This window comes from Heterodontus francisci, chromosome 13, assembly GCF_036365525.1.
Source record: "Heterodontus francisci isolate sHetFra1 chromosome 13, sHetFra1.hap1, whole genome shotgun sequence".
Lineage (NCBI taxonomy): Eukaryota > Metazoa > Chordata > Chondrichthyes > Heterodontiformes > Heterodontidae > Heterodontus > Heterodontus francisci.
In genome coordinates, this window is record NC_090383.1 from 52954660 (window position 1) to 52981468 (window position 26809).

General features: G+C 41.8%; 1 protein-coding gene across 4 annotated transcripts in view; it reads left to right on the plus strand.

Moving 5' to 3' along the window:
- Nucleotides 1–26809, plus strand: part of rps6ka2 (ribosomal protein S6 kinase, polypeptide 2) — a 665937-nt gene that overhangs the window by 561657 nt on the left and 77471 nt on the right. For 3 of the 4 annotated variants that reach the window (XM_068044824.1, XM_068044826.1, XM_068044823.1), the window contains 3 exons: nucleotides 3558–3688; nucleotides 14980–15105; nucleotides 24666–24755. In XM_068044824.1, coding sequence (XP_067900925.1) covers nucleotides 3558–3688; nucleotides 14980–15105; nucleotides 24666–24755 — 347 coding nt within the window. The remainder of the gene's footprint in view (nucleotides 1–3557; nucleotides 3689–14979; nucleotides 15106–24665; nucleotides 24756–26809) is intronic. The other variant, XM_068044825.1, reaches the window with a different exon arrangement.

The following is a 26809-nucleotide window of genomic DNA, read 5'->3' on the forward strand; positions in this document are numbered from 1 at the left end:
ATTACCATCAAACAAACAGATCAGGAAAGTGAGCATGTGGCTGAAAGATTTGTGTGGGAAGGAGGGTTTCCATTTTATGGGGCACAAGCACCAGTCGTGGGATAGAAAAGAGCTGCACTGTTGGGATGGGCTGCATCTGAACAAGGGTGATACCAAGGTCCTAGCTGAAAAGATATAACTATTGGTTTAAAATACTTTCTGCAGCCCTAAAGGTGTTGGGGGACAGGCACACTTGGGCAGAAATAAAAGTAAAGGTGAAAATAGCATAAAGGTGAGAAAAAAGGATGAGAACAATGTCCAGATCATAAATAATGTTAAAGATTAGGGCTACAAAATTCTGCTCCGTAGTACCCAGTTTTTCAGCGCAAGTGCTGTTTTGCCTCCTAGTGATGTCCACATCTTATGCATACACTTCTGATGCTGGCCATACCAGACACCATTTTGCTGAGGGCGTTAGCATGCACTAGGAGCATCCTCCAGAAGAATGCAGAGCAGGCAGATTGTGACATCGTTCAGCATGTAACACTGATTTGATACCAATGCTGCTATTTTGGAGCTCAATTTCTCTAGCTAACTCCCTCTGTTAGCATTGCACAGCAGAACAGCAGGAAGGACCCCCACATCAGATCATCAACTATTTTAAGGCTAGGTGCTGATTGATTTCTACTGGTATTTGCTGCAGAAGTGTTTAGTGGCTTCTGAAGTTGTTTAAAATTGCAGACGTCTTTAGGGAATGGTGTGGCACGTGCTGAAGGACTTTGTCCTGACTTCAAGGATTCTGTACAAACCACTCGTTCCCAGACATGGGTGCAGTAGTTTGTATTGCCCTTGGACTATAGCATGACAGGCTGAATGAGCAGAGGCATCACACTGCAGGATAAGCTGCTGGAAGAGGGAGAAAGTGAACAATCTGCCAAGATCCTGGAAAGTATAGCGGAATTCAAGAGGCCTTTCAGACAAATATTTGGACACCTTTCCAGCATTCAGAAATGCAATACAGTGTACTTGCTGCAATAGAAAAGAGTTCTAATTCCCAACACTAATGGTGCTTACCTTGAGCAGAAAAGTTTTAAAGGAAAAAAAATTATAATTGTGACAAACTTGTAGTTTGAGCATTTGTATCAGATTCTTCATTGCTGTCTACAGGAAGAGATTTTTATTGATTGAGCGTAGTTTATACTGTCATTTGTTCTCCATTTTCTACTTCTGATCTTCATGGGCTAACTAGTAGAGGTCCCATGCCCCTGTTAGTTAGGCTGTCAGCCTCCTGTTGGGAGGCATGTGAGTCTCATCCATTCCTGAGTTTTCTCTCCCAAGCTTTATGTCAAAAACAGCAAAACAACGAGGGATTGAATCATCGTAAACTGTGAGGCTGCTGTATAGAAGCTGTGATATTGACCATTAAAATAATCCCAATCCATTGTTTTAGTGCAAAATCACTTCCAGCTAAGTCAAGCGTTAGTCACAGAAACCTGCTGACTGTGATTCTCTGCCAGTTTGAAATAGCACGACTTATTGTCAACAGTAAAACATTCTAAAGTTTGTTTCAAAACGGTTACAGATCTCAGGGATGAATGAATATGAATAAACTGAGCCTTGATCCTGTAGGTTTGTAGTGGAACCTTTCGACTTGCTATAGCCTTGTAACACATGCAAGAGTTATTCTTTGTATTATGTACAGATGTCAGGCTTTCAATCATTTCTTACTGTGTTCCCTGGTACCTACATTTCTTTCTTCTTGTGGCCATCTGGTGAGGTTGTCAGGACTGGCATTATTAAACAGCAGGGTCTATAATTGGATCATATGATTTAACAAGCCATGATTCTGGCATTTATATTATTTGTTTTCACAGAGGCATGTCATATATCTTAAAGCCCCATTTATGTCCAAAGATTTTTGTTCTACAAGTCTACTTTGTTTTATAAAAGACACTTGGTGCTGTAGCAGCATAGTTACAATAGGTAAGTAATGTTTACAAATCAGTTGTATCCGATTTTGAAGGTATCCTTGATGTATTCCATTAGAAATGCCAGATATGAATATCTATGTTAATGGAAGCATCAGACTGGAAATCTGTATTAGTTGCAGTGTGGGATTGGAGCACTTATAATAATGGCAGTCTAAGATTGGAGAATCTATAATAAAGGCAGTGTGAGATTGGAATATCAGTGTTGGTGCCTGTAAGATTTAAATATCTTTTTTTTTCCAAAATATACTTTATTCATAAAAATCTGTAAAAATTACACTGCCAAACAGTTTCAAAAAATACAAACATTGCAAGGGAGATCAGTTTCCTTCAATACTATCATGAGTTTCTTCACAACCCTTCCATTTCACAATTGTCATGCCAATTACAGTTTTACATTTACAGCAAATGAAAATATTAACAATACAGTTCGAGGGGTTTCCCATGGATCCAGCCCCTCAGTTTAAATATCTGTTAATGGTAACGTGAGCTTGCGTTCTGTGTTAATGATGTGTGAGATTCTAGTATCACTCCTGCTACTCCTGGCTACACATTAAGGTAAATGATAAAAAGCAAATTACTCCCCTTGTCTTCAGCAGCCTTCAGCAATCTCTTTAAGGACCTCTGGTTAGGCTACGGTAGACCTGGAAAAACTAGACAGAGCTTGCACAACATAAACTCCACCCTAGCTTTTTGACCAATTTCAAATTAGGGTCCTATTAAAGATATTAGACCCTCAGTTAGCATATGCAGGGGGCTTAGCACCTGTTTCAGGCGAGCACCCAATATGTCTAAATACTACCCAATCCAATTTTGCGTTCTGTGCATTTCGGAAGTGAGTTCAGTGCATATTGCCCTGAAATTAGTAGGTTGTGCATCATTTTTGCCTGAAAGATGGGCATAATTTCTCCCTTTTTATTCCCCAAATGGATGTCAGATTCAACAAAATGCAGATCTAACATCATGTTAGAATACAAGATGAATTGCAAGAACAGGTAGTACATCGGCATTTAGAAACAATTTCAAAGAACCATTTGCTTCTGTGAGCAAAGTCAAAGATCACCACGCAAATTCACTAATACTGAACATTTGGTTACTAAACTGTGTCATAGTCTGCACAATCCCTTAGTTCTTATTGCTACTACGTAAATGACTAAACACATGAAGACTAATACCCTTTTGTCCTTGAGAAATGTGACAGGGAACCAAATTGCTCTCAGTCCAAGTTCCGCTGTGTAATTAGACAGTCTTTGAATCAAGATATCCTGGATCTGAAGGATTATAATGTCGGGATCCCAGCAGAAAGCAATATCCTGAAAACAGAAATATATTAAGCTGATTAGTATTTGTCACAAGTTATTATGGAAGAAGTCTTTTTTAAAAGGTCTGAATGCTCTGTTGTCAATTTGTATTTCTATAATGCAAATTCTTATAATCAGTCTGGAACTTGTGCAAGCTTATTCCATGGTTGTAATATTAAACTTCATTAGTGTCCTGCTGAACAGCTCATTCTAAGGCCTCACCCAGCAGAATCTTATTTTTTGTTCTGTACCAATTGGCCCATTTGATGTCTTGATTTTCTGTTCACAGACTCACCTGGCGTGCCTCCGAGTGCCAATGCACACCAACTTTTTCGAGGTTTCAGTTTTGTTGCCACCAACCTTGGCCAAGAGCAGACACAGCCTGATTCTCGACAGCTGATTGACCATTCAATTGTGCAGGTCAGACCCCTCTTGAGATCTTAACACTAAAAATACTGGAGTTACCTAAAGGGGAATTCATGCTTTGATGGTATCACATTTTCAGTGGGCAGAATGCGCCACATAGTTTTTATAGAAAGGCTAACAAATCAGTAACAGCTGGATCTTCTATAATGCATGTTGGTTGCAAATGGTTTGATTTTGTTCTTGCCTAAGGTTGTGTGTGTAAACAAATCCTGTAGATTCAGACTGAAAATGACAATCGCACAACATTCTTAAATAATAATTTGCATTTGAAGATTATGCAGAACACTATCTTGTGCCTAGAATAAATAGCCCTGCTTGTTGCAAACAGTAGGTACTAAGCATGCAGGTAAATGAAGAGTAATATTTATTTTTTGAAAAACTTAACCAAAGATATCCCCAAACATTGACTAAAGAAAAGGTTATAAGCAACCATCTTTAAACACAAGCCAAAATATCAATTGCAAACTTTGCTTTTTCAAAACCTCATTACTAAGTTTTTAATTACTAAATTAGTTGGGAAACTATTTAACATGCAATGAAACTGAACCCTACATGTACACTATCAGCATCTTCAATAATAACTTAAAAAGTTAACAGTTAAAAAGTTCAGTTAAAAAAATGACATGATATCCTTACTATGATTGGTTGCAGTGGTTTTCTAAACATTTCAGAGTGTAAAAATGATGGACACTTTTAACGTAATTTTTGAAATTCTTCAGTAGTGAAATCTTGTTTGTTAGAATTCCCATCAAATGGAGCTGGAGAGTTCAGTATCACAGGTAGACTATCTACTGCTGACAGTTTGATTCGCTATATAAAGCACAAACGCCAAACTCAGTTTTGTAAGCATTGCTTTATCTTAAAAACATTTCATACAAACATATGAATTAGTAGCAGGAGTAAGCCACTTGGCCCCTCGCGCCTGCTCTGCCATTTAATAAGTTCATGGCTGAACTGATTACTCCACATTCCCGCCTACCCCCGATAACCTTTCACTGCCTTGCTTATCAAGAATATATCTCCCTCTGCCTTAAAAATATTTAAAGACTCTGCTTCCACCGCCTTTTGAGGAAGAGTGTTCCAAAGACTCACGACCCTCTGAGAGAAAAAAATTTCTCTTCATCTCTATCTTAAATGGGCGACCCATTATTTTTAAACAGTGACTCCTAGTTCTAGATTATCCTAGAAGGGGAAACATCCTTTCCACATCCACCCTGTCAAGACCCCTCAGGATCTTATATGTTTCAATCTTCTAAATTCCAGCAGATACAAGCCTAGCCTGTCCATTCTTTCCTCATAAGACAGCCTGCCTATTCGAGGTATTAGTCTAATAAACCTTCTCTGAACTGCCTCCAACACATTTACATCCTTCCTTAAATAAGGAGACCAATACTGGACACAGTACTCCAGATGTGTTCCGAAGAAGGGTCACTGACCCGAAACATTAACTCTGCTTCTCTTTCCACAGATGCTGCCAGACCTGCTGAGTGATTCCAGCATTTCTTGTTTTGGTCTCACCAATCCTGGTATAGCTGAAGCATAACTTCCCTACTTTTGTATTCAATTCCCCTCGCGACAAACAATAACATTCTATTACCTTTCCCAATTATGTGCTGTACCTGCACACTAACCTTTTGCGATTCCTTTAGTATTGATCTCTCTCAACATTGATCCAGAGGTTTGCTCATTCAAAACAGTGGCTACATTTTCTGTTTCTTAACTTGAACCTGATAGCATCTTTCCTACAAAAACAATCATAATCCTCTCCTGTTACTGTTTCCCGTAGCTAAATTGAAAGGAACACTTTTTTAACATGCAGTTATTTGTGCCCAGATAGACATTAAGACACTGAAGTTCCATTGATCTTTGAGACACAATTACCTGTTCCCTAAGCACAAGTGTTTAGATCTTTACTGTAAGTTTAATCCTTCTCAAGGGCAAGAAGGGATGGGCAATAAATGCTGGCCTAGCCAGTGATGCCAACATCCCATGAACAAATATTAAAAAAAAACTTTATGGTTGAAGTGGGAATTTGCCTTTCCCAAAAGCCAGATTTTACCATTTTCAAGTTCACTCTGTGTTCAAGTGCATCATAAGAACATAAGAAATAGGAGCTGGAATAGGCTATTTGGTCCTCTGACCCTGCTCTGCCATTCAACAATATCATTGGTGATCTTCGCTCCACTTTCTCGCACTATCCCCTTATCCATTAATTCCATTAGTCCCAAATGAATATACTGAATGAATACACTCAATGACTGTGCATCCACAGCCCTCTGAAGTAGAGAATTCTAAAAATTTGTTATCATTTGAATAAAGAAAGTTCTCCTCGCCTCAGTCCTAAATGGTCAACCCCTCATTCTGAGACTGTGACCCCTTGTTCTAGCCAGGGAAACATTTTCTCAGCATCTACCCTGACAAGCCCCTTAAACATTTTGAATGCTTCAATGAGATCACCTCTCATCTTCTAAACTGCAAGGAGTATAGCCTAGTGTACACAATCTCTCCTCATAGGACAATCATTGCAGGAACGAGTCTAGTCAACCTTTTTTGCACTCTCTCTAGGGCAAGTCTGGGCTTTCTTAGATAAGGAGACCAAAACTGCACACAGTACTCCAGGCATGGCCTTACCAATGCCCTGTATAATTGTAACAAAAATTCTTTAATCTTATACTCCAATCCCTTTGTAACAAAAGCTAACATACTATTCGCCTTCCTGTTTGCTTGGTTTACCTGCATTTTTACTTTCATGATTCAAATACAAGGACACCCAGGAATGCAAATGTTTCCCAGTCTCTTATTCAAAAAATATTCAGTTATTTTTTATTTTTCTTACAAAAGTGGATAACTTCACATTTTCCACATTGTATTCCATCTGCCATGTTCTTGCCCACTCACACAACCTGTCTATATCCCTCTAAAACCTTTTTGCGTCCTCCTCACCATTTATTTTCTCATCTAACTTTGTATTGTCAGCAAATTTGGATATGTTAAACTCAGTCTCCTCATCTAAGTCATTAATATTGATTGTCAATAGCTAAGGCCCAAATACTGATACTTGTGGTACCCCACTCATTGCAGCCTGCCAACCTGAATATGTCCCTTTCATTCCTACTCTCTGTTTTCTGTTCATTGACCCATCCTCAGTCTCTGTTAATATATTACCCCCAATCTAGTCCTAATTTGGGTAATAACCTCTTGTGTGGCACCTTATCAAAGGCTTTTTGAAAATTCCCCCACGACATCCACTGGTACCCCCTTCCTTATCCATCCTATTAGTTACATCCTCAAAAAACTCGAATAGATTTGTCAAACACAATTTCCCTTTCATAAATCCATGTTGACTCAGCTTAATCACATTATGATTTTCCGAATGCCCTGTTACCACATCCCTCACAATAGTTTTTCGCATTTTGCCTACTGCTGATATTAGAGTAACTGGCCTATTGTTCCCCATTGTCTCTCTTCCCCCTTTCTGAAAATCAGGGTCATGTTCGCTACCTTCCAAGCCTTGGGAAATGTTCTAGAATCTGAGAAATTCTGGAAGATCAAAACCATCCACCATCTTTGCAGCTACTGCTTTTAAAACCCTAGGATGTAGGTCGTCAGGTCCAGCAGATTAGTTGCCACTTGGTCCCATTAATTTCTCCAATACTATTTCTTTAGTTATACTGATTTCTTTAGGTTTCCCATTCTCGCTGGACCTTTGGTTCCCCACTATTTCCAGAATATTTTTGTGTCTTCTACCGTGAAAACAGACACAAAGGGCTGGATTTTGTTTTCCTGCCGCGAAGGACGTAACAAATGGTGGCCGGCATGCACGGGCCGCGTGCCGCCACGTTGCCGCGATCTTGAGCTGGCAGCTCATTAAAATATGTAAGTCCACCACCCCCTTCAATCACATGGCAGGGGTGGCCTTGGTGATGCTGTGAACATTGTCAGCTGTATCTGGGCAGGCGCTGGCACCATTTTTAAAGGGCTGCTAACCCTGTGTAGAGAATGCAGCATTTCCCCTGTACCCCCCACCCACTACACTGAAAATAAATGTTTGCCCCTTCCCCCTGCCCACTACACTAAAATTGCAGAATTGACCCCTTCTCCCCACAACTGCACTAAGTGCAGTGTTGACCCCTTTTTCAGCTTCAACTGCACAAAGTGCAGAGTTCACCCCGTTGCCCCCGTACACTAAAAATGCAGAGTTCATCCCGTTCCCCTGACACCCACCACTACTCTATAGATGCTGGGTTCCCCTCTTCCACATCTTGGTGGCACCAGCTGTCCCTGGTCAGGAAAGTGAAGGCACATGAGTGTCGCCCATTGTGATGAAAATCCGGAACCGAAGGGAAGATCATGGGTAATTCAATTTTATTTGTTACAACCACTCAGGACAAAGCCCCCAATCAAAATATATGATTCTGATCACAGTGGGAGAAATGCACTGTCAATTCAGTCCCGTTGCTCCACAGGTTACATCATACAGTCAGAGGCTAGGAATCCTGTGGCGAATAACTTACTCCCTGACTCTCCAAAGCCTGTCCAACATCTACAAGGCACAAATCAGGAGTGTGATGGAAGACTCTCCACTTGCCTGGATGGGTGCAGCTCCAACAACACTCAAGAAGCTCGACACCATCCAGGACAAAGCAGCCCGCTTGATTGGCACCCCATCCACAAACATTGATTCCTTCCACCATCGACGCACTGTGGCAGCAGTGTGTACCATCGACAAGATGCACTGCAGCAATGCATCAAGGCTCCTTAGACAGCACCTTCCAAACCTGCAACCTCTACCAACTAGAAGGCCAAGGGCAGCAAATACATGGGAACACCACCACCTGCAAGTTCCCCTCCAAGTCACACACCATCCTAACTTGGAACTATATCACCGTTCCTTCACTGCCGCTGGGTCAAAATCCTGGAACTCCCTTCCTAACAGCACTGTGGGTATACGTACCTCACATGTACTGCAGCGGTTCAAGAAGGCAGCTCACCACCACCTTCTCAAGAGCAATTAGAGATGGGCAATAAATGCTGGCCTGGCCAGCAACGCCCACATCCCATGAATGAATAATAAAAAAAAATGTCTTTAAGCTTTCGAAATCGAAAAAAAAGCCAAATTGAACAATCTATTAACCCCCAAATGAAGCGAACCAAACCAGTTATCTTTAGATATCAACAAATTAACTACTCATTTAAAAAAAACTAAAAAATCTTAAACACTATTAAGATAAACCAATATCTAAAGACCTTATCACTTCTTATTTAAAAATCTTACTCCCAAATTCGCATACATATACTCGGTTTTAAATTAGCTGATAGAAAAATAGAAAAAAAATAAAGTCTTTGCAGATTACGCTCCTGATGAATGGTCTTCTAATACAACACAGTCAAAGTTCACTTGCAGTCTTCCAAGGCCTGATGAAACCAAAGATCCTTCCAAAGATAGAAATTCAGCAGTTCAGTTCGGCAGTTGTAGTATTAAACTCTTCTTTTATCTTGCGATGAACACAGCAGATCAATAATTTGTTTTGAAAGAAAAAAACGTTTTTTCCTATTTCTTTAAGGAATTAATTTAGCTTGAAGCTTTTTATAAGTTTGAGGGAGAAATAAATCAGCTTCTCTTCCTTCAATTTAAATTGTCTCAGGGAGCTCTCCTTCCATCACTTTCTGGAACAATCTGTCACTCAACTGACTGGTGTTCAGCTAAATTTTAAAAGACACAATTGCAACATTGAATCTTTGTTCTCGCTCTCTGTATGGCTGTTGCCTGGCAACTAGAATATACTTTGGCTCACTGTCTCCGGAGATTTCTTAAAGATGCGCTGATCTCTTTTAGGCTCTTAAAGGCGCAACGCAATATTTCCGAGGAGAGAGAAAAAAAACACAAGACCGTGACAAAATGAATGCACCGGGTTAATTTAAATATTTAAACCACGGTCCCTTTGCAGAGTGGTGGAGAGCCCACCACAGAGCTTCCCCGCCGCCAGGAGGATTGGGCCCAGCAATCCCGGCGTTGGCTTCCGTGGCAGGCCACTGCCACTCCGATCTTCTGCCTACCACCCCTCCCCACCCCACGACCCCCGATGTCGGGAGCAGAACAAAATTCAGCCCAAAGGTTTTATTCTATGTCTCTGCCATTTCCTTATTTTCCATTATAATTTCACCTGTGTCTGTCTCTAAGGCATCCAGATTTACTTTTGTTAATGTCTTCCTTTTTACTTACCTATAGAAGTTTTTACAATCTGTTTTTATGCTGCTTGCTATTCTACTCTAATGTTCTCTTTTCTCTTTCCTTATCAATTTCTTGGTCCTCCTTTGCTGAATTCTAAAATCCTCCCAATCCTCAGGCTTACTAGTCTTCTTGGCAATATTATAAGCCTCTTCCTTTGCTCTAATACTTCTTTTGCTAGCCACGGTTGGACCACTTTTTCTATGGGGCTTTTGTGGCTTAAAGGAACATTGCAAATGATGTCTGAATTCTTTAAATACTATCCATTATTTGTCTACTGTAATATCTTTCAAGGTAGTTTCCCAATCTACCTTCGACTTAAGACCCTGGTTTTGGACTTAACTAAAAACTAAATCACATTCAAACATACATACAAATGTAAACATACGTACTAGGAGCAGGAGTAGGCTATTTGGCCCCTTGAACCTGCTCCACTATTCTATAAGATCATGCCTGATCTGTTTATGGACTCAGCTCAACTTTCCTGCCTACCCCCGATACCCTTTGACTCCCTTGTTTGTCAAGAATCTGTCTACCTCTGCCTTAAAAACACTCAATGACCCTGCCTCCACCACTCTCTGGAGGAGAGAGTTCCACAGACTAACGATCCTCTGAGAGAAAAAAATTCTCCGCATCTCTGTCTTAAATGAGAGACCCTTTATTTTTAAACTGTGTCACCTAGTTTTAGTGTCTCCCTCAAGGGTAAACATCCTTTCAACATCCATCCTGTCAAGTCCCCTCAAGATCTTAAACGCAATATAAAATTCTCTCATATAGCCCCTTTACTACAAGGTTATTAATTAACCCTTTCTCATTGCACAATACTAGATCCAAAATAGCCTGTTCACTAGCTGGTTCCTGACGTACTGATCTAGAAATCTACCTTGTATGCATTCTATGAAATCAGATCTAAGCTCTGCAGTCCTGCCACATTCAAATGTGAATGGTGGTGGACTATTAAACAACTAACAGGAAGAGGAGGCTCCACAGATATCCCCATCCTCAACGATGGGGGAGCCCAGCATGTTAGTGCAAATGACAAGGCTGTAGCATTTGCATCCATCTTCAGCTAGAAGTGCTGAGTGGATGATCCATCTCGGCCTCCTCCCAAGGTCCCCAGAATCACCGAATCAGTCAATCTGATTCACTCCACGAGATATTGTTATGATCCTGTAGTTTTTTTTTTCTCGGTAAAAATGCAGTTTGCCTTTAAGACTGGAAAGGAAGCATTGCTACTTTAAGGCAGCAGGCTCCAGAAACTGATTCAAAGAGTGCATTCTCATTGCCCGGGATACAGCCATTTGGAGACGGTGATTCAAAGAGAGCATTCTCATTGCCCGGATACAGCCATTTGGACTGAGCATCGAGAGATACATTGTTGCTGAATGATGTTTGAAACTAATTGAAAAGCTGGCTTTTGAGAGACAGTTAAGAGAAATAGACAGACAGCTGTGTGTTAGCACTTGAAAGGAGCGCTCTCAGACCATTTAAACTGAAGGAAGAGAATTTAGTCTGTTTATTTATTATTCCCTCTCAACATTTTTAAAAGTCAAGCCAAAATAGAGACCTCTGATAAATTTAACCTGAAGAAAGGGAAGTTAGACTATGACAATCTTTTATCCCTCAAAAAATTCTAAAGCCAAATTGATTCATTAAAAAGTTGCTAATTGTTGAAATTCATTGCTGGAGAAGGAGCAACAATTTTGACTTCTGAATTAGACTATGGATTGTTCTACTGTTGAAGAACCTTATTTTCCCCATCGGATGTCTGTGAGGACTTCAAGCAACCACATCTGGCAGGAGCGTAAATCTGCAAGGACTCTAATTTTTTCTATTTTAAATGTTTATATCTTAGTAGTGTTTAAGAATTTAGTTTTTCCAATTAAACAGTTAATTTGTTGATTTAAAGACACCTGGTTTAGTTAGCCTCATTCAGGGGGTTAATAGATGGTACAATTGCTGTGTTTGTCTTTAATTTGGAAAGTTTAAAATGATATGTTAGGCGGTCTGTGGAGGGACGGGATTGAATTAACAGTGCGTTTTTCCCACCACAATCAGTATTGTACATTTTGATTGGGGCCTTTGACTGCAGTGGTCGGTTGAGACAATATCAAGAAACGGCTGAAGACACTAAATACTGCAAAGGCTATGGGCCCGGATAACATTCTGGCAATAGTATTGAAGACTTGTGCTCCAGAACTAGCCACGTCCCAGGCCAAGCTGTTCCAGTACAGCTACAACACTGGCATCTACCTGGCAATGTGGAAAATTGCCCAAGTATGTCCTGCACACAAAAAGCAGGACAAATCCAACCCGGCGAATTACAGCCCTATCAGTTTCCTATCGATGATCAGCAAAGTGATGGAAGGGATTGTCGACAGTGCTATCAAGTGGCACTTGGTTAGCAATAACCTGCTCTCTGACGCTCAGTTTGGGTTCTGTCAGGGCCACTCAGCTCCTAAACTCATTGCAGCCTTTGTCCAAACATGGACAAAGGAGCTGAACTCCAGAGGTGAGGTAAGAGTGACTGCCCTTGACAGCAAGGCAGCATTTGACCAAGTATGGCATTGAGGAGCTCTAATAAAACTGGAGTCAATGGGAATCAGAGGGAAAACTCTCCACTGGTTGGAGACATACTTTGCACAAAGGAAGATGATTGTTATTGTTGGAGGTCAATCATCTCAGTTCCAGGACATCACTGCAGGAGTTCCTCAGGGTAGTGTCCTAGGCCCAACCATATTCAGCTGCTTCGACAATGACCTTCCCTTCATCATAAGGTCAGAAGTGGGGATGTTTGCTGATGATTGCACAGTGTTCAGCACCATTCACGACTCCTCAGTTAGTGAAGCAGCCTGTGTCCAGATGCAGCAAGACCCGGACAACATTCAGGCTTGGACTGATATGTGATAAGTGACATTTGCGGCACACAAGTGCCAGGCGATGACCATCTCTAACAAGAGAGAATCTAAACAGCTCTCCTTAATGTTCAATGGACTTACCGTCGTTGAATCCCCCACCACTATCAACATCCTGGGGGTTACCATTGACTAGAAACTGAACTGGACAAGCCACATAAATACTGTGGCTACCAGAGCAGGTCAGAGGCTGGGTATTCTGCAGCAAGTAACTCACTTCCTGACTCCCCAATGCCTATCTACCATCTACAAGGCACAAGTCAGGAGTGTGATGGAATATTCTCCACTTGCCTGGATGGGTGCAGCTCCAACAACACTCAAGAAGCTCAACACCATCCAGGACAAAGCAGCCTGCTTGATTGGCACCCCATCCAACACCTTCAACATTCATTCCCTTCACCACCAATGCACAGTGGCAGAAGTGTGTACCATTACAAGATACACTGCAGCATCGCAGCAACGCTCTTTCAACCCAAACCCGTGACTTCTGCCACCTAGAAGGACAAGGGCAGCATATGCATGGGAACACCACCACCTGCAAGTTTTCCTCCAAGGCACACACCATCCTGACTTGGGACTATATCACCGTTCCTTCACTGTCGCTGGCTCAAAATCCTGGAAATCCCTTTCTAACAGCACTATGGGTATGCCTAACCCCCACAGACTGCAGAGGTTCAAGAAGGCAGCTCACCACCACCTTCTCAAGGGCAATTAGGGATGGGCAATAAATGCTGGCCTAGCCAGTGTCGCCCACATTCCAGGAATGAGTAAAAAAATCATCCTCCACACTATCATCAAAATACACTTCATTGGTATTTTGTAAGGATTTCCTTTGTGATTAAAGGAAGATGAAAATCTGAAAAGAATGTCCCTACCATAAAGCACTCCCTATTTAGTTCTGTTTTATAAATATAGTTTGAGCAATATCTGATTGTAGTAATATGTTGAGCTGGATTTTGTGGTCAATGGCAAAGAAATGGCACTTGCTGCTGACTTTGAAGAAAGCTGCTCACAAAGATCTCATGATCTGTGTGGCCTGGATTTCCCTTTCCTGACCATAGGCTTTTTCTGGCCCCAACTCAATGGGATCTCCAGGCAGCCAGTAACCGTGATACCATCAAGCAGGGTAAACAGTCAATCACATTGAAGAATTCTCACAGACAGCAAATCAGGAAGTAAAAACCATTGAATCCCTTTGCTTTAAATTTTAAATTTTTGCAGATACTGAAATAAATGATTGTGAGCTATACATAGGATTAAGGTAGAAGCTCAAATATAATAAACAAACGTTATTTTTTTTAAGGTGTGTGGAATTTCTTATAATGGAGAAATTAGACATTCAGCAAATGTAAAATGATTCTTTCAGGGCTAGTGAGGTTGTTTAGCAGTAATTATGAACTTAGTATACCATTAAAACCCAGTTATACTTCATTCGATAGGCATACCGTTTTCAAGGATTTTTACAGTGAGAATGAGACTATAAGAATGGAAGTTCTCCACAATTCAATGATTTCTAATTGGCTAGAGTCTGGAGGGACCTCAAACGCACACCCTCTGGAAAAGCAGAGAATAAACTGGCAACCTCTTTATTTCTGCCCTTAACTGCATATGTACGGATTTCTGATGTTGCTGTCAGTTTCAGTGGAGTCATGATGTGAATGCTGACAGTTTCACCTTCCTTACCACTGCAAAATCCTGGCCATGGTATCTCGTACAGATATCAAAGGTATTGTGTCACAGAGAATTACCATTAGGCGTACCTTTTCTCTTAAGGCAAACTGTAATATAAAAGCACAATCCTGCCAATGCTGGAAACCTGAAATAAAAACTGAAAATGCTGGCAATTCACAGCAGGTAAGGCAGCATCTGTGGGGAGAGAAACAGACATAACCTTTCATCGGATCATTGGCAGGTTTTAAGAGACAGTGTCTCCATACAACTTTACCACATTTGTACAAAGAAAAGGACACAAAGACAAATCATTATGAAAACAAAATTATAGTATTTGCTACTCAAGATTTATTAACTTAGCTGAAAAACAAACATAAAATATGAGGCTTGTTCTTAAATACAGACACTCATTCTGATTAATAGCAATACTCTATATTATTTTCCATTTTTCATTCACAATTCTGTTCCAGCAGTTACACGGGAGCAATATTCACTTCACAGACGGCTATGAGTTGAAAGAGGACGTTGGTGTTGGATCATACTCAGTATGCAAGCGATGTGTTCACAAAGTCACGTCCGTGGAGTATGCTGTAAAGGTAAGTGTTCATCTTGCACTGCAGGAAACGGGCTGTATTCATTAAAAAAACAGTGGGGAGTGGTGCACACACCAAGTTCTCCACCACAGGTGGTGTCCACACGTTAAATCTCCCCAACCCTAGTTTTCTCCCCTCCTTTCCTGAAGATGCTGACATTTACAAGGATACGATTGCACGAGCTGTTCAAGGATTCCATGCAAATCTCCCATTCTTTGTGCATAAGCCTAGACTGTGAATGCTGGCTGACTATTTCAGCATTCAATCTAATTCTGTCTTTACCCTAGAACTTCACCTGGCAAAAGCAAAATACTGCAGATGCTGGAAATCTGAAATAAAAAACAGAAAATGCTGGAAATACTCAGCAGATTAGGCAGCATCTGTGGAGTGAGAAACAGAGTTAATGGGGGGAATTGTAACAGGGAAGGGGTGGTGGGCGGTGGATGAAAATCCCTGAAAAGTGGGAATGTGACATCATCCCGCCCATTTTCAGGTTTGATCCAGGGGGGTTCAGAGGTAAGTGGATAACCATGCAGCTGTCAGGAACCTAATTAAAACATTCAAAGAACCAATTATGTGTGTCTTTAACCCCACATTCTGGCTTGAACAGGCAGCGCACAGGTTCCAAAATCTCTCTGCATCTTGCCAAGGTGCAAGAGGCGAGTGCACAGGAGGAGTGATTTCTTACTGAAATTGACCTGCTAGGAAGGTATCAAATACTGAAATTGGCAAGCTTGTGGTTAGCCACATGAAAGGTTGTGTTTACTGGATTACTTCAGTCTTCCTGAATTCACTATTTTGAGAGACTTTTTGGAGTGACTTGGAGTATACTCACGTGCTTCACAACCTCCTTGCTGTCAGTCTTCACTGCAGCATGGGAACAGCCGATGTAGCAGTAGCCTGGACCTCTTAGAATTAGAATTAGAACATTACAGCGCAGTACAGGCCCTTCGGCCCTCGATGTTGCGCCGACCTGTGAAACCATCTGACCTACACTATTCCATTTTCATCCATATGTCTATCCAATGACCACTTAAATGCCCTTAAATTTGGCGAGTCTACTACTGTTGCAGGCAGGGCGTTCCACGCCCCTACTACTCTCTGAGTAAAGAAACTGCCTCTGACATCTGTCCTATATCTATCACCCCTCAACTTAAAGCTATGTCCCCTCCTGTTTGCCATCACCATCCGAGGAAAAAGACTCTCACTATCCACCCTATCCAACCCTCTGATTATCTTATATGTCTCTATTAAGTCACCTCTCCTCCTCCTTCTCTCCAACGAAAACAACCTCAAGTCCCTCAGCCTTTCCTCGTAAGACCTTCCCTCCATACCAGGCAACATCCTAGTAAATCTCCTCTGCACCCTTTCCATAGCTTCCACATCCTTCCTATAATGCGGTGACCAGAACTGCACGCAATACTCCAGGTGCGGTCTCACCAGAGTTTTGTACAGCTGCAGCATGACCTCGTGGCTCCGAAACTCGATCCCCATACTAATAAAAGCTAACACACTATATGCCTTCTTAACAGCCCTATTAACCTGGGTAGCAACCTTCAGGGATTTATGCACCTGGACACCAAGATCTCTCTGTTCATCTACACTACCAAGAATCTTCCCATTAGCCCAGTACTCTGCATTCCTGTTACTCCTTCCAAAGTGAATCACCTCGCACTTTTCCGCATTAAACTCCATTTGCCATCTCTCAGCCCAGCTCTGCAGCCTATCTATGTCCCTCTGTACCCTACAACATCCTTCGGCACTATCCACAACTCCACCGACCTTAGGGTCATCCGCAAATTTACTAACCCACCCTTCTACACCCTCTTCCAGGTCATTTATAAAAATGACAAACAGCAGTGGCCCCAAAACAGATCCTTGCGGTACACCACTAGTAACTAAATTCCAGGATGAACATTTGCCATCAACCACCACCCTCTGTCTTCTTTCAGCTAGCCAATTTCTGATCCAAAGCTCTAAATTACCTTCAACCCCATACTTCCGTATTTTCTGCAATAGCCTACCATGGGGAACCTTATCAAACGCCTTACTGAAATCCACATACACCATATCCACTGCTTTACCCTCATCCACCTGTTTGGTCACCTTCTCGAAAAACTCAATAAAGTTTGTGAGGCACGACCTACCCGTCACAAAACCGTGCTGACTATCGCTAATGAACTTATTCTTTTCAAGATGATTATAAATCCTGTCTCTGAGGAGGACAAGAGGCCAGATGTGCCCATAGTTCCTGCAGCCACGCATCTGGCTGCCAGAGAAGCCCGCTATAGACTCATCCAGGCGTGCTTCACTTAATTAGTGTGCATGCAACCATCTGAGAGTTCCATCAGAAACCCCGTGCACCTCTCCACCCTCAAGACACATCTCATTCTAACAGTGAAACAGCCAACCATTACATTCACACTCTTTCCTCCTTATAAAGGTTGATTATATCATTCACCTGAAGGCTTCTATCCAGGGTGAATGAGGGATGCAACAATGTAGAGGCCATGAGATTGATGAGTTCAAATAAAGTCTTCAATTCATTGAAATAAAGACCATTATTACTACATTAACATTGCTATAAGCACCCAAGTGAATCTCTTTGTGCAACTAAAGCATCTTCCTCTTCTGTTTTTTATCAATCCTACATAGAGCTACCCCTGTGGCTTCAGCTGAACTGGAGGCAGGCAGCTCATTCCCCTGCTCTGAGACATGAGATGCCCATGGTGGATGTCCTCTGAGTTTTCGAGCCCCATCTGCACCTATGCAGGGGCAAACTCAGTTATTGGGGCAGGAGGCAGCTTATGCACCTATGTCTGAGGAGGGGGCAATGGATGAGAAGTGGGAGCATCTTGAGAAGAGCCCCCACTGCCATGTGCCCTTTCTTCATCTTCCCTCTCAAAGCCCACCTGCACTTCCCTGCTAGCCAAGAACCAGAGAGCACTTGGCTGCGCGTCAGTGAGGTGTTGAGTCACTAAGGCAAGGATTTCCTCCATTCTCTGTAAAGTGGCAGCCAGAGTGTGCAGGCCATTGACCAGGGCCAACATGCACTTGTTTGCCTGCAGGGTCTGATTCTTCATGCAGGTAGCCACTCTTTCCATGGATGTAGACATCAGCACAGAGGCCTGAGACATCATGGCACTTGTGATAGAGATGGACTCCTCCAAATCTCTCTTCAATGATAAGTACTGTCACTGGAAATGCTGACAACAGCATACACATTTCCTGTTACTGCTCCACAAGTGCCCTTTCCATGGATGACCCCCAAGGCACAGCATCTACTTCCAGCTGATCAGCATTTGGAATGTCCTACACCCGCTAACAGGGACTCTCCAATGCTGTCTCTGCTCGTATGTGTTGTGTGCTTCATCATGTAACAATCTAGTTATCTGCACACAGGACTCACTGAAGTGTGTGTATCTGCCCTGTGGAGGGTGTGCAGAAGTCATGAAAGACTTGAGATAATGTTGGCTGCCAATAAGGGTAAAAACTCATCACATCTTGACAGTTCAGTTATTGTAGATATCAATTCAACATGAGTGATTGTTAAGTGCCAAGTGGCATTGTTACCAGGTCTCTGGGCCACCCCCATCTCTCCATCGCCATAGGCCAGTGCTAGTGCCGCCCTGCTGTTCTCCAGGACATTCTCCTCCATTGCGGTCAGGGTGGCTATGGGTGCAGGTCCAGCCCTGGTTCTCTGCCTCTCCCTGGAATTGTGCACTCTCCTGCAATGAGAGCTAGCAGAGAGTTATGAGTCTGAGAAGTGGAATGTGTGTGCAGGATGGAATGAGAACCTTTGAGGATGTGACAGTGAGGGATGGGTGCAAGTGGTTAATAGGATGAGGGTGAGTGTGAGTGTTGTCCGTTGAGATGGATATTTGAGGAGATGGTGGAGAGAAAGGAATTTGTGGAACGACAAAATGTGTCGGTCAGAGGAGTGCTGTACAGGAGAATGCTAGAGATGAAAGAGTGATGGCTGCCACCTGAGATTGGCATACCACTCACCTTGCTAGTCGCTAATGAGGTCATTAAACCTTTTGCGGTACTAGATCCAGGTATCACACTCTTGCTGCTCACAGCCTCTGCTATCTGCAGTCACACCTGCTTTGTAAGGATGGCTGACCTTCTCCTCCCGTCCTCAGGGAGGAGGACTTCTTACTTGGCTCTCACTGCTTCCATTATGGCCTTCCTAGGTTTTCCTTCCATTATGGATCATTCTGATTCCTTCCTCAGCAAGAGTTCTTGCAGACATTCAGGCCTCTTCCAAGGTCCCTTTAAATCGAGAGCCTTAATTAACATCTGGCATGTGATCCCACCTAACCTCTCTGATTGACTGGGAACCACAGAAGTGGGATGCTGATGCCATGATTGAGTTAAACAGCAACGGTGAAGCCCACTCATGCAGCAATTAGGTTCCTGACCCACTACAGGTCCCAACCTTTTGCCAGGGACTAAGATTTCAAAATTCCACCCAATGTTTCAAGTTGATAACCTTTTGTCTCACAAAGGTTCATTGACCTGAAACGTTAACTCTGTTTATGTTTCCACAGATGCTGCCTAATCTGCTGAGTATTTCCAGCATTTTCAATTTTAACTTCACCCGACATCTGCACTGGTTCTCAACAGAAGTCACTGAAAAGCAGTCAGGAGTGGATACCTTGGCTGACCTTTTCCTTCCATAATCTAGGGATGTAACTATAGCTCCAAACTGCTACCCTAGGGGAGATAAAATTACTCAGCACAGGCTACTCATCAAACCTGTGATTTTGCTGGATTGTGCAGCTCAGTTCCACACAGTTTAATTATTTTGATTGAGTGTAAGATGCCGTCATCACACTGAACTACACTTTTAAGAAGTTGCCATGCTGATCTTTGGAAAATTTAGCAAAGTAACAGATGCAGTATCTGATGCAATACTTTTGAGATGTGCCTTTAACAGGACCTTGCAAATACTTTCACACAAAGTTGTAACAGGGTTTAAATTTTAAACACACCGTGTTTTTAGCTCCCCCTTGGTGAGTCCTTGTTTCTCAGGTTTAAAAAGAAAAGAAAAATTTTATTAAACTTAAACTCTAATTTGGTTCATGCCTACAGATACACGATGCGCCCACAATAGCATGCATATGTAATACACACGTGCAGATAGGGACAGAAAAGAGCAGAAGAAAAAATAAAGTGGAAAAGTTGAGGCAGTATCTGAAAAGGGTTATTGTTATGGGTCTTAGAGCTCACTGTAGTGTCCTTGATTGTGGGTAGATCTTGCTTTTCGTTGGGGTACAGTATTCTTCTCAAAGCTTGTTCGCTGTAGGAGAGCTTTCTTTCTTGGCATTCATGTGTCTTCAGTGGATTCAGAGGCTTGTGAGAAAGAGATGGGAGCAGGAAGACAGGAGAGAGATCTTCTCTGTCCAGGAGCAAACAGACTTTCTGCCCAAACTGTTTGTACAAATTCAAAAAACTCAGGTTGCCCAGCATGTTAGTTATATGACTAGCTGGTTTGACCATGTCTGTTTGTGTATTCGGCCATCTTAGCAGTCGACCTGGAATGCGAGCTCCCCCATCTTCAACGTCTGTTGATCAAAAGTCCATTGTGGGTTGAATGTGTCAGGGAATGGCTGCTTTGCCCTTACAAACACTATCTGTTAATATGCAAATATCTTTTCCAGCCACAGCTGATCTGTTTAACAAGTCCTCACTCCAGTAACAGTTTAAAATCAATATTCATGATAAAATTAATGTGCCTCATTCTTGACAGGTGGGGCCCTAGCATGACACTATTCATCGATAAGAAGGTCATCATCTTGATGCAGATGCTGTTATTTATATGTAGTTAATTCAAATGCATTGGAAGAAGAAAAAGTTTGAATGTAATTATAGACCCCATCACTTATTGCAGATATGTTCCTGCGAATCTAATTTGCCCAATGTAGGCGATGGCCATTATTATGTGGTCCCTATGAGATTAAAAGAGCAGGGCTATCATCTTAAGTATTCTCTAAAGCCAGATCCATGCAAAGAAAGTAATGAGATATGGAGTGCAGCTGGGGTACAATAAGATTATTAAGGTGTAAATGTGCTTGTAATGAATATTTAGGATTATTGAAAAAATTATATTTTAACTGGGAGTTCAATTGGTGCAATACACATCTAGAAAGAACCTCAGGTTCTGTTTCAATCACTCTCCTATTATACAACCTTGCAATTAATTTGGATTTTTCCTAATGAGCAAATGCTCGCCAGTCAGGTATTTATTTATTGTTTGTTGTCCCTCTCTATATTTTCAGTCTGAGGAATGTGCCCATCTGTTCCTCTTCCTAGGGCCCCTCAGTGACTACTAACAGTCCTGGATGCGCACACACAGCTAATCCCAAGTAGAAGCAAGTTTTGGTTTAATTAAATTTGGAAATTAGGATAATATAATGATAAAGAACCCAAACAGAATATTACAGGTCACTAGAATAAAGGAGTTAACATCACCTTAGAAACATCAGTAACTGGAAACAAGCACAGGTTGCGTTTTCAGCTGATCTTAAGCAGCAACCCAGAATTTAAATATTTAATCAGTTGCTCAAAATATAATAGAAGAGTGTATCAAGAATGCTGTAGACCAAGACTGCGAGGTGCAAACCAGTGAGTTCACTTGGGCCATTAAATTCGATAAGGCATGGATTGGGTTTGATTGCATTAGTCTGTCCACTTATCTGTGTTCACTGTGTTTGATTGCTTAAGCCTATGGGTGGAGCTTAAGAGTTTGAAATTGAAACTAAAAAGACACAGACCTAGAATTTTCTACAAAACACAGACTGTTCTGAGAAGGCATTGTACTGAGATCTAGTAAGAGCTAAGTGCTGCAATAAACCAGTTGGTGATTTAATACAAATATGATATCTGCATTGGTCTGAGATAAATCAGATATATATAAGATGGTGCAATCTGAAGCTGGGCCTTCTAGGGTTAGAGTTGTTAGAGGTCATCCTCGAAGAACATCTGCACTGGAAGTCAGTGGCCTTCTGCTAGCCATGATGCAGTTACTTGGATATCACGATATATGGGCACTAAGACAGGCAAAGATACATGGAAGACAAGTGTTAAGGGAAAACACAAGGGTGAATAGTTGACTTTTGTATGGAATATGAGATGGTTTGATTTATAAAGTTGATATGGAATGTTTGTTTTGTAGTGGCTTTTATTTCAGCATTGGGGCTAAGTGGATGCTGTGATGGTCAGTAACAGAAGTAAGGTGTGAGACTGGCGGTAAATGGGGACTGGAGTTGAGCTCATTGGTACCGCAGTTGGATAAGCCAATCACTAACACCCCGCCCAGAATGTGGATGCTTGGTCGCGTCCCCCCTTCCGCTTCATCCTCCTCCTCAGCTGCTCGCCATATACCTGGCGACAAGGGCTGTGCCCTCTTGATGGTGAGGTTGTGCAGCATGCAGCAGACCATGATGAATTGTGACACATCCTCTGGTGAGTACTGCAGGGCTCCTCTAGAGTGGCTCAGGCAGCGGAAGTGTTGCTTAAGCAGACCCAATGGTCTGCTCAATGACATTTTGAGTGGCAGCATGGCTTTCATTATGCACATCCTGCCCACGTGCGCATGGGTTGTGCACCGGAGTCAAGAACCATGTGATAGTGGATAGCCCTTTTCACTCAATAGCCACCCTCTGGTTGTCATATGGCTCAAATGCAGATGGTACAACGGATTGCCACAGATTGAAGTCATCAATAATACCACTATGGTTGCACACAAGCTGGACATTGAGGGAGTGGAACTCCTACCTCTTGTGATACCTCTCGGAATTTACATGCAGCACTGCAAGCGCCATGTGTACAGTCAATGCCACCCTGTACGATGGGGAACCCTGCAATCCTCACAAAGCTGCATGCTCACTCTGTCTGCTTCTCTTTGGCAAGAATGAACAAAATGTCTTCTGCTCTCTTTGCGTATAGAGCCTCAGTGACCTCCCTTACGCAACAGTGTACGGCAAACTCGGAGATGTTGCAAATATTGATTGCGCCAGTCTGCAAGGACTCCGATGCATAAATGTTCATGGCCATGGTCATCTTCACAACCAATGGCAATTCCATCCTTGCCCTGCTCTGAGGCTGCAGTTCCAGCTAACAGGTGGCAGATTTCAATGAACACCTCCATGATGAAATGCTCTCATCTGAAGCACTGTTCGTCACTGAGTTTGCAATAGGAAAATTGCTCCCTGAACACCCTGGATGGATATGGTCACCTGATGACAACCCTTCTCCCCGTCTTCTGGCTCCCTCTTTGAGCAGCTTGTCGTCCTCTGTGTTACCTCAGCTCATTCTCCCTGTCATACTGTAGGCCAAGGGGAAAGAAATTACTACAGCCAAGTCTGGGAGCAAGTCGTCTTAGTAGAAGCCTTGAAGTTGGAACCAAATCCTTCAGCACATGCCACACCACTTCCTGTAGACGTCAGCATCTTGAAATAAGAGTATGAACCACCAAACACTTCTACAATCCCAACAAGAGCCAGTAGAAATCAATCAGCACATAAGCTGAATGTAGTTGATGATCCTTTTAAATGGCACTGATAAGTGGGTTAGGGTTAGGGATGTTCAGCTGTATGATGTTAATAGTTGACATTATCTGGAGTGTCAGGCCTAAAATGGCACCAGTAGAGTCAAATCAGTGTTACACACTGACTAACGTCATGATCTGCCTACTCAGCATACTACCGGCACACATTACCTGCACCTGTGTATTGCCCTTACCATAATGGCGTCTGGGGTGACCAGCAGCAGAAGTTTTTTTTTCTCCCAGAGGGTGGTTGGAATCTGGAACACACTGCCTGAAGGGGTGGTAGAGGCAGGAACACTCACGACATTCAAGAAATATTTAGATGAGCACTTGAAACGCCATAATATACAAGGCTACAGGCCAAGTGCAGGGAAATGGGATTAGTTAGGACAGGTGCCTGATGGTCGGCACAGGCACGTTGGGCTGAAGGGCTTGTTTCTGTGCTGTAAAGCTCTATGACTCTAAGTGTGTGTGCATCCTGCAGTCACAATTTTGGACCCAAAATAGCACCTATTGTGCCAAAAATATGGGCGCTATGCAACTGAATTCTGCGACCACTGTATCAGTGCACCATCTCCAGCGCATGTATGGTTTTTCTGCACTGGAATGAGCAGATTTGAATACCGTATGTCATGCAGTAGGTACTTTGTAATTAAAGGTTTTGTCATGTTAAATTAAAACAACTTAGTCATTGTTTTCAATTATTCAGCCCCTTTGCTTCCATTCCTGCTCTGCAAGAATAAGAGTGGGAAGCTAACTTGCTCTGGTTTTACTTGCTCTGATTCGACGAACTGCAGAGCTTTCATCGCTATGGATCCTCGTGGGCTCTTGCTGCTGAATTTTCAGTGAAATTACATCCCAACATGATTGCTTTCCAGGGAGCAAACATGTAAAGGAAGAAAATCGGAAGGAAAATTAGAGGAGGGGAAAACATAAATGCACATTGCCCACACAGAAGGTTTTCTGAAATTATAATTTGATAATGCTGCTTTTGTTGTGTTTTTTCCAGATTATTGATAAAAGCAAAAGAGATCCATCAGAGGAAATTGAAATTTTGCTGCGATATGGACAGCATCCAAATATTATCACCTTGAAGGATGTGAGTAGATCTGAAACATTGTTACTCTGCAGTAATAGGGCACATCTGCCCACTTGGCAAATGTTGTTCTAACAGACATGACAGAGATAGATATGCACAATTTTTGAACTTTAGGGAAATGCTTGACCAAGTTTTTTTACCTCCCACCTCACCTCCTCTTCATAAGGGTTTGTTAGGATGTGTAAATGTGGGATTTGACATCGGATTTTGATTGATTCTTTGCTTACAATACATTGACATATATTGCCTTCAGAGTACACAGTTTATCTCTCTCGGAGGAGAAGTAAGTTGGGTCTTTTTGAGGTGTATTTGCCACAATGTGATATGCCAGGCAGAAGATTAGATCAAGTAGGCCCAGTAATCTGGTGCCTGAGCCAAACATTTCCACAGCACTCCTGCTGATGATTGTCAAGCCAGCTTGGCTCACTAATGGAACCTGCAAGGATGGACTTATCACAGGGAGCAGGAATTGTTCCTGCTCTGCACACTGATGTGGTAATGAATAGCATATCCTTACTTGACAAGTAGCTCGATAATGGTAAGCTGCGTGTTTCTACCTGCAGCAATTAAGAGAAGGGTCCAAAAGCCCCAATCTGTTCAATCTTTCCTGATAGTTATTATCTTTCACCTCTTTGTAAATCATTTTTTGCACCTTCTCCTGTGCCTCTATATAATTTTTTTATAAAATAGACACCTGAACTGTGCACAGTACTCCAAGGGTGATGTAACCAATATTTGGTATTGATCTAACATAGCTTCTCTGCTTTTCCATTCCAGCCTTCAAGAAGTGAATCCCAGCGCTTTGTTTGCTTTTTTTTGGCTTTATTAACCTGTATCTTTACTTTTAATGATTTGTGTACCTGTACCCTGGCTCCCTTTTCCTCACTACCCCTTTCAGACTTATTTTACAAGGATTACGTGGCCTCTATTATTCTTACCACAATGCACACCTCATATTTATCTATATTTAAATTAATTTACTGGTTGCATACCCATTCTGCAAGTGTATTAATGTCGTCTTGTATTCTGTCACAAGCTTCCTCGGTATTACTGGTGTCATATGTAAATTTTGAAATTGTGCTCCCAATTCCTGAATCCAAATTGTTTACGTAAGTGGTGAGCAGCAGTTATCCCAGCATCAATACCTGTGGAATAGCACTCCCTACTTTTTGCCAACCTGAATAACTATCTTTAACCCCTACACTTTGCTTTCAGTTTTGTAGCCAGCTTGCTATCCACTCTGCTACTTGTCTCCTGATTCCACATGCTCTGGCCTTAGTCATGTGACTAATATGCAACACCTTATCGAAGTGATTTTGAAAATTCACATATATTACATCTGGTATAGTACACTCATCTAATCTTTTTGTTATTTCTGAAAATAATTCAATACGGCTGGCCATGCATGACCTTCCCTTTTAAAATCCTTGCTAACTATTTATGTATTTTTAGCTTTAGATGTTTTTCTATTAAATCTTTAAGTATAGATTCCATTATGTTACCTACCACTGATTTTAAGCAAACTAGTCTATAGTTCCCTACAATTTTAAATATAGGAATCACATTAGCTGTCCACTGGTCCTCTGATACTATTCTCTTTTCTAATGAACTTTCTATTTATGTAACAATGCTGTGCTATCGCTTGTCTGCCTTCTTTTAATTTACATGGACGCAATACATCCGGACAGGGATTTTAACCTCTCTAAGTTTGATTAGTTTATCAATTATCTCCACACTTTCTATCTTAAATGTTATTATATGTTTTTGATCTCTACTGTCATGTCCACCCTAGTAGAATCCCTGGTGAACATGGAGGCAAAATAACTATTCAATATTTTTATCATTTTGCTGTCATTACCTGTGAATCTATTATTGGCTCTATCCCTATTCTAATTTTCCTTTTGTTATTGACGTGTTTGTAGATTAGTTTGTAGTTGTTGTTTGATAGTTCAATTTCATAGTTCCTCTTTACTTTCCTATTTTTTGACTTCTTTCCTAACCTGTTAGTATTCCCTTTTGTCATCCTCTTTTTTATTGTCTATGAACTTAATGCA